The sequence below is a fragment of the Pezoporus wallicus genome, unplaced genomic scaffold (assembly GCF_028554395.1).
Source record: "Pezoporus wallicus isolate ANWC-B61680 ecotype Strahan unplaced genomic scaffold, APGP_CSIRO_Pwel_v1 scaffold_6446, whole genome shotgun sequence".
NCBI classification, from domain to species: Eukaryota; Metazoa; Chordata; class Aves; order Psittaciformes; family Psittacidae; genus Pezoporus; species Pezoporus wallicus.
Window position 1 is genome coordinate 4,855,053 of NW_026636264.1, and position 14,079 is coordinate 4,869,131.

At 41.3% G+C, this 14,079-nt stretch overlaps 1 protein-coding gene across 2 annotated transcripts in view; it reads left to right on the forward strand.

The window, feature by feature from the left end:
* Positions 1-901: 901 nt before the first annotated feature.
* The window catches only part of CWF19L2 (CWF19 like cell cycle control factor 2), a 75,575-nt gene continuing 62,397 nt past the window's right edge, over positions 902-14,079 (forward strand). Inside the window, exon 1 of one of the 2 annotated variants that reach the window (XM_057399733.1) lies at positions 902-1,023. In XM_057399733.1, coding sequence (XP_057255716.1) covers positions 964-1,023 — 60 coding nt within the window. In that variant the 5' untranslated portion in view covers positions 902-963. Of the gene's footprint in view, positions 1,024-11,710; positions 11,736-14,079 lie in introns of those variants that run through there. The other variant, XM_057399735.1, reaches the window with a different exon arrangement.

The following is a 14,079-nucleotide window of genomic DNA, read 5'->3' on the forward strand; positions in this document are numbered from 1 at the left end:
ACCAGGAGTACTGGAAATGTGCTTTTAAATGAAAATTTACAGTACTGCCTTATTAGAGATGTGGAAGGTTACAAATATTAAGAATAACACCAAATGCTGCACATAGCTAAGGACAGCATAGCATTAGTCAGTCCTACTGGAATGTCTTTTATATCTGTTTGCTTTGTAAATGGCTCCCCAAAGGGGCTTCACGTGCTGCTTCTCCAACTGGTGCCTACAAAGCTCCACCAGTTATCATGCTCTACCTAGTGGTGATCTACAGCAGGTTTTTCTTGAGATGATAACTGTCATAGCATAAATTGATCAAAAATGCAAATGCAATTTACATATTTAATACCGCCATGGAAATGATGATCAAATTACCATTATCCCTTTGCAAACACATTGTCGTTGTTTGCATACTGTCCATGCAAACAGCTAACAAATTACCCAAGCACTTGCTAGACCTTTACGGGAATAATTTCTTGACAACTGTGAACACATTTGGTGTCAGACAGATTAATAATGCTCTGATCTAATCCCAAAGAAACCATGTCTCAGATAAACATTCGCTTCACCCGAGATACAGCAGGTTTGTCAAAAACACTGTTGGCCAACTGCAACTTACAAGTGCTTAAAGGTGACTTTGAATTCCCCTCCACCCCGCCCCGGGCACATCCCTGAAGATGCGTAGGGTACTAGGGTACACGGTACCTGCTGTGACCTTAACCTGCGAGGCCGTGATACCCTCCACAAGCTACCTTTGGTACTGAAGCTGTGAAGGAAGTTGGGGAAACTGTGCCATGGGACCAACAGCGCTGCCGAAGCCTGAGCGGCTGAGCGACGCGGCCTGCACGAGCAACGGCTCCGCCGCCTCAGCCGCTGCCGCCCCGCCGTTGTCCGGAACGCCGTTTACGACAGTTTTGCGGCTTCGCTGTACGGCGGGGTTGCTGCACGGCGGTTGGTTTCCGGTGTGGAGCAGCGATGGCGTCCGGGTGCGAGAGCGAGCAGAGCCCGGCGGCGCACAGGGAGCAGCGGGCAAAGGTGGGGGCACGGCACGACCCTTCCCCGGGTGCCACCTCCCCCAGGCCGGGGATGGGGCGGTCTCGGCTTGCGCAGGCCGCTGCCTTCCGCCCGCATCGGCAGCTGGCGGAGGGGACGCCCTGGGCAGAACCCCTTCTGCCCCACCGGAGCTGGGCTGCGATACCGCGGGCGGCAGAGAGCAACGGGAATTTAGTTTTGAGTTAACCCGAGTTAATGTGTTTTGCCACTTGTAGTGGTACTGATCCGCGTGGTGTTTTACTTACTGTGTGTTTCTGTGCTTACACCTTTGGAAAGAGCCAGGGTCGATCTTCCTTACACCCTCTCTTCAGATATTTGTATATATATTGAGGACACCATCCCCACTGCCCAGCCTTCTCTGCTGTAGGCTGAACAGCCCCAGCTCTCAGCCTTTCCTTAAACGAGGCATACAAAGGTAAATTGTCCTCCTTGTCGTCCAGGTCTGTCTTTTCTAAGGGGTCTGCATCCCTCCATTACAGCTCTTCAGTCATGGAGTAGTAGTAACTTGGAACAGAATTTGGACAGCTGGGTTTTGTGGAGCGGAATGTTGCTTGGTTATATGTTGCTGTAGAGTTAGACAAGAATTGGGAGGCCCTCTCTGAGAGGTGCTTTGTTGGTAGAGTTGTGGTGACTTGGAGACTTGTGTTAACCCTGGTGCATTGTATTTAAAATCTGACTATATGCCATGTTTGGTACTCATAGGTAAAATGAATGATAATATAGGAAATGGCACATCAGTTAGATGACGTGACTTGTTTTGAAGTTTAAGGAGTGGAACTATATGGTAAGAAAGTGTAAGAGAAGGACAGGCTATGGAAAAAGTATGAGGTTTTGCTGATGGTGTTTTGAGTGAAGAAGGCCAAAGTAAGCAGCAACCAGATTTTACTGGGCAAAGATATTTTCAGAAAAAAAGCAATGGCAAAATGGCCTGAACAATCTGAGGCATGCGTGGTAGTGGTGGCTTTTCTCAAGGCAACGCAGGAAGACAGAGAGAGGATTGCACAGTTGTAGAACCATTTCCTGACAATAGAACTTCCCTTCAGTGACTTCAGAAGTGTGGGGTGATCCTGCTGTACTGTGCTTCCCCCTTTTTGACAAGCAGATGAAGGGAAATTTCTCTAACTTAATGAATAATACTATCCTGCAGAAGTTTGTTGTTGTTGTTAAGATGTCTTTTGCTGTATGTGAACTGCTGTATGATACATTTAAGAGTGCTCCTTTGCTCAGTTCAATCTCTTGGATGTTCAGAGAATACTCTTAACTGGAAGCAAAAAGTATGTAGGATGCCATTATCCTACTTAACCTTTTCTTCTCAGTTGGTGCCACTTGTACAGCAAGCTGTCTGGGGCATTGCAACTCTCTTAGAATCATAGAACAGCCCTGGTTGGAAGGACCTCTGAGGATCACTGGGTCCGACATGTTGTGGAAAGGGGACCCTTGATGAGATTATCTAGTGCTCTGTTCAGTTGCATCTTGAAAATCTCCAGTGATGGGATTTTAATCCTTGTGATCTTCATGTGTTTTCCTCCTTGTGAAGAGAGCCTCCTTCCTCCTTATAACTGCCTTTAAGTACTGGAATACTGTGATGAGGTCCCCCTCTTAGATGCCTCTTCTCCAGGGAGAGAAGACCTACCTCTTTCAGCCTTTCCTCATAGGGCAGGTTCTCCAGCCCCTTGATGATCTTCATGGCTCTCCTTTGGACTCAAACCAGCCTGCCCAAGTCTTTCTTCAGTAGCGGGGACCAGCGCTGGACACAGTACTCCAGGCATGGCCTGACAAGTACTGACCAGAGTGGGAAGTTCACATCTCTTATCTCTGTTAGTGATGCCTCTGCAGATGCAGCTCAGGATTGGATTTTCCTTTATTGCTGCACTAGCATGCTGCTGACCCCTGTGCAGCTTGTAGTCCTCCTGGACCCCAAGCTACTTTCAGCAAGGCTGCTTCTCAGCCACACAGATCTGAACCTGGACTGTGCTCTTTGGTTATGTCATTCATGATGCAGGACCTTGCACTTGTCTTCGTTAAACTTTGTACTGTTCTTGATAGCCCATTCTTCAGCCTCTATCTATATGCCTATAAGATGTCTCGCCCTTTTGATGTGTCCACCTTGCCACCCAGTTCAGTGTCATTAGCAAATTTGGTGAGGCTGCTTTCAGTCCCATCATCCAGATCATTTATGAAGATGTTGAGCAGTGTGGGGCCCAGTATTGATCCTTTGGGATCCTACTTGTGACAGCCTGATTAAAAAACATTGATAAATGGTTGCTTTTTTAAAACCTTTTCACAGTGTCAGAAGTTGAGTAGTTTGTTAAATAACCATTTTCCTCTTTTCTTGTTTGCTTCTATTTGCATGAACAGCTTAACATAAAACAAAAATGTTCATTGAGGATGTTATTTAAAAATTTTGGTCTAACTTCCTCTTTACAAATATCTGTGGATTTTTTTTTCTTACTATCTCTAAAGTACTTTAATTTGCAATAAAAGATGTAGCATTAAACACTTTTGTGATGGTTTAATAGTAACTGGATTGTGGTATAAAATATGCTGCAATCTATGGAAAAGGCAATCAATTTGCATTTAACCTCTCATCGTGTTTAGGTAGGTCTCAATTTGGGGAGACAATGAACCTGAGAAAGGAGGTTTGGTGACAGTATGTTGGAGAAACACTGCAACAATGAGCCAGAGCTACTGTCATAGAGAAAAGGTTAAAGTTGGGGTTGAGAGCACTTATTCATGCAGAGGCTGTGCCAGGAAAAGGGTGAAGGTTGGTGTTGGCAGAGTTGAGTTGCTACTAGAAAGCATGGCATCTTGAGTGTGGGGGCTACACTTCTTCCTGTTAGGTTATGTTTCAAGAGCTCTTTGATGGTAATATGGCTTCATAGGTCCTAACTCTCAGTGTTAATACGTTTTTGCAGGTTTAGATGCTGCTTATCAGCCTTGTTAAAGAATATTTAAAAACTGGTTTGGAGGTGTTAGGATAAAACTAAGTCTGGTGTGGTGTGGTTTGTTTGCTTGTTTTTTTATCAATAGGATTTGCTTTATTACAATATATATATATGGGAGCTGTGTTGAATTTTGTGATTTTCTTTGAACAAGAAACAGACCATCATTGTATTGTTCGGCATATTTTTAAAATGCCGTGAATACAAATTACTCCCAGATGGAAATCTTAAAACCACATCTGCAACTTTTGTATGATACTAAATAAAACCAAATGCAGAAGCTTAATTTTCTGGAAGAAGGCAGCCCTAATTTTCTGTATATAGCAGTAGGCTTAGAGTTGACTTCTACCCCTCAAGGCTAAGACCTGGGGAGTAAATAGCTGCATAAGTGTGCTATGTCATTGCTCAGACAAAAGCTAATCAAGTGTTAGAAGTTACTGGGAAAGAAACAAAGAACAAAGGAAATGGTTACACAGATATATTACTGATTTTTGCATAATATCAAATAGCATATGCAGTCCATGTACCAGCATTGCAAGGAGAACACAGCAATCTTGAGAAGGTGGGAAGAAAGGTGCCAGAAATGATCTTGGTACAGACTGTCCTGGAAACTAAAGTTTTTAGGCTGGGGGAAAAATAGGCTGAAAAAAGTTAATATGAGTTGTGTAAAATCATAAGTATTATGGAGAAGGAATAGGGAGTTGCTCTCCGCTGTCTCTTTCAACACAAGAACTAGATCATAGTAAGGAATTTGCAGGTAGCCAGCTTGGAGCAGATGAAATAAATGCACTTTCAGGTGATGCACAGTGAACTTGTCCGGCGTGTTGCAAATACTGACACTTCAGGTTTATACAAACAAGAATGAGCTAAAAGTTAAAAAATATATGTTAAAACTTACTGTTTGAAAAGCTGCTGAGCATCAAATTGCTGGAGGATACAGGCATATTTTGGAGATATCTCACTTTGGGTTTAACCCTGTATCCACTTTCATAAGCTTCTCTGAATATTACTAAACATTTTTGAGTTGGGATACTAATGTGTGAAGTTCTGAGAATGACAGAGCACTGAGAAATGCAATACAAGGAAGTGTGATGGAGTAAAATTTGTGAAATATCAGGTACTGTGGTTTTACAGGTGTGGTTTTTTTTTTTTTTTTGTACAGTGTTGGAAAGGATCTTGAGGCAGTGACATGGTTTTCTATGGGATTTAATCATTAGAGGTGCTTTGTCCCTGTATCCTTATATCATATAATGGTTTGTGTTGGAAGGGACCTTAAAGCTCATCCAGTTCCAACCGCTTGCCATGTGCAGGGCCACCTTCCACTAGACCAAGTTGCTTAAAGCCCTATCTGACCTGGCCTTGAACACTACCAGGGATGGGTCAGCCACAGCTTCTCTGGGAAACTTGTGCCAGTGTCTCAGCACCCTCACAGAAAATAACTTAATTCTAGTATCTAATTTAATCTTCCCTCTGTCAGTTTAAATCCATTCCCCCTCATCCTATCTCTACTTGCTTTTATAAAAAGTTCCTCTCCAGCTTTCTTGTAAGTCTGCTTTAGTTACTGGAAGGCTGCTCTGAGGTCTCCTTGGAGCCTTCTCCAGGCTGTACCACTCCAGCTCTCTCAGCCTGTCAGTGAGAAACTTACTCAGTATTACTTTTTAGCCTCTTACTGAAAGTGTGCACTCTATGAGTCTCTGTTACTTTTCCATGGTATTATCTTTCTACTTCTAAGCAACCTAAAGCTAAGTAAGACTCCATGACTTCCAGGGATTCTCTTGGGTGCATTGAGTAGCACTGAAAAGTGCTGTAAGGATCAGGGTTTTTTTTGTTGCTATTGCTCATGGAACTGTTGTCTTTATCATCATAGAATCATAGAATAGTTAAGGATGGAAAGGACCTTAAGATCATCAAGTTCCAACCCTGCCTGCCGTGGGCAGGGACACCTCACACCAAGCCATGTCACCCAAGGCTCTGTCCAACCTGGCCTTGAACACCACCAGGGATGAAGCATTCACAACTTCCCTGGGCAGCCCATTCCAGTGCCTCACCACCCTCACAGTAAAGAACTTCTTCCTTATATCCAATCTAAACTTCCCCTGTTTAAGTTCTAACCCATTACGCCTTGTCCTATCACTACAGTCCCTAATGAAGAGTCCCTCCCCAGCATCCCTATAGACCCCTTTCAGATACTGGAAGGCTGCTATGAGGTCTTCACGCAGCCTTCTCCAGGCTGAACAGCCCCAACTTTCTCAGCCTGTCTTCATACAGGAGGTGCTCCAGTCCCCTGATCATCCTTGTGACCTCCTCTGGACTTCTTCCATCAGCTCCTTGTCCTTTTTATGTTGAGGACACCAGAACTGCACACAATACTCCAAATGAGGTCTCACAAGAGCAGAGTAAAGGGGCAGGATCACCTCCTTCGACCTGCTGGTCACGCTCCTTTTGATGCAGCCCAGGATACGGTTGGCTTTCTGGGCTGTGAGTGCACATCGAAGCTGGCTCATGTTCATTTTCTCATCAACCAACACCCCCAAGTCCTTCTCGGCAGGGCTGCTCTGAATCTCTTCTCTGCCCAACCTGTAGCTGTACCTGGGATTGCTCTGACCCAGGTGTAGGACCTTGCACTTGTCATGGTTAAACTTCATGAGGTTGGCATCAGCCCACCTCACAAGTGTGTCAAGATCCCTCTGGATGGCATTCCTTCCCTCCAGCATATCAACTGAACCACACAGCTTGGTGTCATAGGCAAACTTGCTGAGGGCACACTCAATCCCACTGTCCATGTCAGCAACAAAGATATTGAACAAGACCGGTCCCAACACTGATCCCTGAGGGACACCACTCGTTACTGGTCTCCAGCTGGACATTGAGCCATTGACCACAACTCTTTGCGTGCGGCCATCCAGCCAGTTCTTTATCCACCGAGTGGTCCATCCATCAAATTGATGTCTCTCCAATTTAGAGACAAGGATGTCGTGTGAGACAGTGTTGAACACTTTGCCCAAGTCCAGGTAGATGACATCAACCCCTGTCCATCAGTTCTGTAACCCCCTCATAGAAGGCCACCAAACTGGTCAGGCAGGATTTCCCCTTAGTGAAGCCATGCTGCTGTCACCAAGCACCTTGTTGTTTTTCATATGCCTTAGCATGCCTTCCAGAAGAATCTGCTCTGACATTTTGCCAGGCACAGAGGTGAGACTGACTTGTCTGTAATTCCCTGGGTCATCCATTTCTCAGTCATATATGTGTTCTTCAACTGTTTCTTTTTCTTGCAGTAGGAACTGAAATTTGAAGTAAGGAAAGGACATGTTGAAGGTTGGTAGTTTCCCTCCTGCCCCCATTTCTGCACCGGAGTTTTAGAATGTGTTAGCAAAGGAGTGTATTAAGCACTACACGGACTATTTCAGTCCATGGGGGATAAAGGTGGCTATAGTGTTTCCTTTATTCCTATTTTGGCTGATAGAGAAATTTAGGAACAAAACTGTAAAATAAAAACATTTCCAAGGCTTCTTGTGTAGTTACTCTGTTATTTCTGTCAAAATCAGTTTAGAATTTTGTAGCATGGAAGCATAAGGATGTTGTAGTTGCCACATCTCTGCACTACAATACTCTGCTGTCAGCTCTTCAGAACTGGAGCTAACTTGCTGCCACCTTTTTGCTGATGGAATAACATTTCTGTCTTCCTTGAAGTTGAAAGACACTGTAACTTGCAAGGCCTAGAGATGAATATATATTTTTAGTATGTATAAATATATCAGGTATAGATATATATGTAATATGTACTAATAGTTCAGACATAGTACCATTTAAACCAGCTTTGATAAAGTGGTTAAATCTTCTGTATTTAGCTTAAGTAATTGATATCCCGGTTAAGTATCACGCAGTTAGCAATAGTCAGTACTTAGCTAAGGTTGAACTCCATTTTTGCTTTTTATGTTCTGAACACGAGCAGGCATGAAAATCTGTCTTTTCCTCTCTGCATTCAGAAAAAGAAGAAAGCAGTAAACAAATGCAAACAACCTCAACTTGAGGGTACTCTGCTTGAACTGTTATGCAGGAGAAAACTTGCAAATGTATTGGTAGGGGGTTTTTCTTTCCTACTTCTTCCTGAAGAAGGAAAACCAGTCCTCATTTGAAGAAAATAGACTATTTCTAAAGTTTATGAACTCCTAAAGATGTTAATTTGTTCATTAAAATATGTATATTATTGATAACATCAGTAAGTGAGAATGGGTTAATGTCTTAAGTGTACTGTTTTTCTCTGCTTTGCTTAGGTTATTTTGATTATGATTAGACTGCCTGCTGCTATAGTGGTTAACAGAACTGGGAGAGAACTACTGCAAGGCTTTATCTCTGTGCCTTTTGATCGTCTTGCTTGCAAAGGCAAAAAAAGAGATGTGCAGGGACTTTTCATATGTGGCTAACGTCGCCAAGACACTTATTTGGGGCTTACAGTCTTGGAAGCTCCTGCTTTTTGCTTTGGGGGAGACGCCTGGGAAGCTGCATAGGTCTTTGCTTCTGATGATCCAAGAAGTTTGCAGAAATTACTGACTTTCGCACTTGTGTTTCTGGAAAGATGAGATGTTCAACAAAATCGCCTTAAGGGACCTTTTTATTATAAAATATTGGAAATTATTAGTCTGTCTTCTGTTCTATAGAGTGTATATTTGGGGCATAAGATAAAAGGAAGCACTTTAACTCTGTCCTTGATACGTAGGACAGTGAGGAGTCTGAGAGAACCTTCACTATCTCTTCAGAAGTAATTCTTCCCCAGTCACCAACAGAAGAATTGGATTAGATCCCGCTTGCAGATTCCATACCCACAATAATCAAGAGATTAAATATATAGTAGATTTTGAAACAGTTATAGAAATAGATTTATTTAGCATCTTTTACCTTTAAAACAAGCTGAACGGAGTTGCTTCTTTTTGTTTTATTTACTAGTCATGTTTTTTACCAGTTATGATCTTCCACTTTTGAAGAACTAAAATACCCCCCAACTCATTTATTGAGATTTCTCTTTTACATTTTGGGAACATATTCTTTTATTTATATCCTCTGCCCTCCCAACTGCACTTGTAGAACCCAGCAGCTGGTAATGTTTATGATAATGATTAGTAATCAGATAATTAGGTGTTGATATGTAAATTGCCATTAAGCTCTAGAAATAGTCTTGTTTTGATGAGTGCAGTAGCTCATGACACTACTGTTTTAGTTTGCAAGTTTAGAACAAGAAAATAATTTGCTGGGTGTTTTGGGAAATGCACAGATGTGTGCTTTTCCTAGACATGAATGCTTTTAATTAAAAATAACCCCTTATAATTCAATTTTGAATTATTCTTGCATCTGTGCTATGATGTGGTACTTTTCTCCTTTGGTGTTGCTCTTCTGTTACTTGTTGGTTTTCACATCGCTTTCACTCAAGTGTTTTCCACTTGAGATTTTTCACTCTTTGGCCTCTGAGGGTGATGTGATTTGACCATTGCTTGTGCAGCAGATCCAACCTTTATTTGTTAGGGATTACTGATAGATTACAAGTTTCTCCTGATTTAAAGAAGTACTTACTGATTTAAAGAAGAAAAAGCTGAGTGTAGGTAGATAAGACCTCACTCAGTATTTCAAATGAATAAAATATATTCTTGAAACAATGTAAATGAAATGATATCTTGGAACAGGATCACTGCACAAATAAGAAACTGTGTGTTTAGTTTTACTTATTTAGGTTTCTGAAAAAAATTGATTAGAGATCTGCAAGCCCATTATTTTTTGAAACATCTTGTTTGATGCCTTTGACTTAGACCTTTTCCTTTATTGTTGGTTTACATGTTTTGATTTATTTTCTTTGAAAATACAACATAAAATTAAAAAAACCCAAACAACAAAGTGTATCAATATCACTGAGTTCACTGTATTTGAACTCTAAACAAGCTGTGAAGTCAGCAAGTTTTCCTGGTGAAGTACTTGTCAGGTATTTCCTTGTAAAAGCCTAACCATTGGGTTGATGCAGTGATCAGTTTTGCCTAGGTGATGGAATGCTTTGTCAGTATTTTACACTTCAGTTTTCAGTGGAAAATACAGAAATTAATAGCAAAATATATCACTGGTAAAGGTTATAGAGCTGGTATTTGTGGAAATTGCTTCTGTGCTGTAATACTAAGCACCTTCCTTTTTGTTCTTTCCCTTTTAAATCCTTTATGAAGTGTTACATCCTTGACTCTCTCTGTCAAAGGGAATAAGCATGTTAGTATTACTATACTCATATCTTTGAGTGATGTTAGGAGAGTAACAGCCCTGAGAAGTGAATGCTGCAGGTTTTCAGACTTCTGACAGAACACCTCTGTATGCATTTTTGTAAGCAACACCTTTGGTTTAACAGATAGGTAATTTTAGAAGGTGAGTGATGAAGACATGTCTTCACTGTTATCTTCTGTGAGTCCTTCCACTACAGTTTCCGCTGCCACAGGAGTGGAGACATCCTACATTAATGTGAAGTGTCTGTCTACAGTTTCCTAGCAGTAGTAGCTATCATAGTGTATCTATTTATCTGTTGTGTCTGCAGGTGTACCAGCAGAAACAGTTACTGACTTCCCGATGTTTCTGACTGAAGGCTGGCATCTCCTACAGTCTACTCTTGTCTGACTGTTCTTTAATGATTATTCGTCACAAGAAGCTTAAGTAATTTAAGCGGTGATCTTTTCAGTGACCTGTGTTCTGTGCCTTTTGGCAGGTGAAAATGACAGCGGTGGCACAGCTGTGTCTGGAGGAGGTGCAGGTACAGTCAGGACTCTATTGTGATTCAGGTGGAAGCTAAACCCTTACTTGTATTGCCACTCCTATCCTCCTCCATGGATGTAACAATAATGGGAATATTGAGGGTAGAGAAACAGTCTAAGCATTCACAAAAATAAGTGTGTTACTGAGAGAATTGGTATAAGAGCATCAAAACTGCAAGGAAGAGTATGCTTATCCTGAAGATAAGCACTCATGTAACCAGAGCTTCTGGCCCTAAGCTTTGGGGTGATGGAAGCTGGGAGGGTAATGCAGGCCACAGCAACCTTTCTGGTAGCTGAACTGGTAAATGAGTAGAATGGATTGTATGATAGGATGGGAATTGATCCTGAAATTAGAAAGAAAAGCTAATCGTTTAAATTTTGTGTGCCTTCTGTCGATGTCTGACTGCCATCAGGTGTTAGATCTTTTGAACTTGTCTAACAGTAAGCTGTTGCTAAAATGAGTTTTTTCCCTGTGCTTCTTCCACCCTGAAGTTCACATTTTCTCCCTTGATCCTTGTGTTTAAACTGGCAGCCTTGAGGACCTTGCCAGAGGGGTAGCTTAAACGCTTGATCTGCAGGAGGCTGCACCCTATTTTTGGGGGATTCACTGTGTCGGGGTGGTCCTTGAAGTGGCTTCCCCTGAGGCTGGAGTACAGTGACAGGCTGGTGCAGGCAAGGTGGTGGGAACACACAGGAGGGGGAGTGTGGAGAGGAGAGCTATGGGAACGGAGCCCTGGCCTTCAGTGGCAGGTAGCCATTGAGCAGTTTGTTGGATATTTTTGTGGTATCATAAAGTGTTAATGAGCCTTAATGTGAATTAAATTCTTAAGCTCCTGTGGGTTGAGAGATGTGAAACTATGAGAGTTGGCCATCATAGCATAAACCAGTAAATCTGACAGGGGACTTAACTAGTTTTTCTTCCTTTTCAGCGTAAGATGCTAGCAAGCCCTGTGTCATAAAAGACAAATAGAATAGAAAGGTAAGGTTTGAAGCTAGTAATGTGTACAGATTTTCCTCCCTCCCCCCCTTGAAATAACTGTGTGTGTGTGTGAGGGAAAAGTATTCACTACAATAACAAATGGATATTGCAATTTGATGGTAGAGGGAGCTAGATGGGTTTTAGAGATAGAAAGGATCAGTATCGCTGATAACTTTCTAGTCTCATGTATAAGTGATAATTTAGATGAAAATACAGCTTCTTTCACCTTTTAAAATATCTAGGCAGCTTTTTTTTTAAAAAAAAATATTGCATACAGATATTGTTAGGAGTCTTTTATACTTTGTATTTTTGTCTAAGAAGAAACAAATTTTAACCTAATGCTTTTGTGTCTGTCTTTAACAATCTGGTGGTATTGCCACTACAGATTCATCTTGCCCAGTCCTGTTTCATTTGCTATTCAGGAGACAATAGGCTGCAGTTTGATGATGATTTCTGATCATTCTGTGTTCTGAATATGTGTTTGTATACTTCAGCCAAACTGATGATACACCTCTTTTATTAGGATCATGTATCTCAATTACCTAAATACTTGCCTATTTTGTGTATTCTTAGATCTAATAAAAGGTATAACATCTTCTTTTCTACCTTATTTATAATGTTAATTCCATTTTATGCAATATATATTTGTAACTTTAGTAACAGGAAGGAAATAGTAATTAAAAAAAAAAAATTCCTGTTGTTGTAGAGAAGGATAAAAGCCTAGATCTTCCTAGGCAGGCAAAGAGCAGATCAGTTGTAGCCATATTGAGAAGCTGAGTTTGGCCTTTATTTAAAGTGTAAATAGATATGTATACCCAAGAACTGCTAAAGGGGTGGAAGGGAACTGTTTGATCCATCTGCAAGTCTTTCTCAACCAGAAGTGAAATGGAGTATTGCAGTATGCAATGAAAGCCTGCCCTTTACCCAGTGTAACTCCTGGCAATGTGCTTTGCATTTACTTGCGAAGCAAACGTTTTTAGAGTTTGTTGCGTTTTCCCATCTAGAGCTATATTCAAAATCCCTTTATCTCCACTGTTTCATCTCTGTGCAGTTATAAGCTTAGGTTTTGTGTATGTGTGACTAGTAGGCATTTTGTGAGGGTTACGACCTTTCACTTGCACATGAATGTATCATGCTCAGTTACCTAATTTTAGTCACAAGAATGTATTTTTTAAGACAGAAGGGCCATTGTCAACTGTATGGACTAGAACAGAGAATATCAGTCAGTGATTTCCACATGAACTTTGAAGGGTGTTGTCCCAGATGGACAGATGTGTTAGGGTGGCCAGAGTCAGCCAGTGAGCTCTCTGGATCATGGGGAGGTAGCAGGAAATACCTGTATTTTTTGGAGTCCTATGTGGTTTTGGTGACCCTACGTTATGCTCAACTACTATTTCACTCACTGAATTAAGGTCCTGCTTATTCTTTTGTTGTTTTCTTTATTTATAAACTGGAAAACTGTTCTGATATTGGAATAAATTTCCCAGTGTGCTCTTAACTTATTCTTTCTTAATCCCTGCCTTTTGAATGTTAAACTTTAGTATTCACCCTTGTAGATTCTCAGCTTCATTCTAGAGGTGGAAGTCTGTGTCTTGGCCTCTTTTTTTGAGCTAAAACTTTTGGGTGTTTTTTTTTTGGAGTGTATTTTTTCCCCTTTCTTCAAAGTCCCTTCTTTTAAAATGAAGACATTTGGGTAGCAGCCTTGCTTGCATTTCAGTGCATTATCTTATCACCTGGAGCTTCTAAGAAAGTAGATGATGAGGGTTTAAAATGGTGCTTCGTTTGGGCATAGATGTTTTGTTTGATTTTTTTTTTTTTTTTCTTTTTTAACTTACTTTTTAGCATGCATTGCTGTTCATTGAACCCTTACAGTGTACTGGTCATCTTCCTGCAAGCCTTGTTTTCTATGGATATAAAAGCTGCAGATTTCCTTCTTGGCTGTGTCAAAAAGAGAAGACCGGCATGTGGCAGGGAGGCAACTGTCTTGTGTAGTGCACAGGCTTGCATCTATAGTCTGTTGCAGACAGCTAATAGCTGACCTGGAGGAAGGACTTCAACTGGTTGTCTAATCTCCTCAGATGTTGTTTGTTTGTTTTAAATATTGGTCTTTTTAAAATTGCATGTGATTTTTTGGCTTATGATTGAACACACTTTTTGGTAAAACTTGGACTTTGGGGGTGAAAAACAAACTGTGTCTTTAGTTTTTGCTCTGACTTTAGTTATTAACCCCCCCCCCCCGCAAACAAACAGCACCACAAACAAACAAAAATCAAAAGCAAGCTCAATCTTGCAAGACTTCTCACACAAAATTAGGGTTGTAGTAATAAAAAGTAACTTTTCTCCT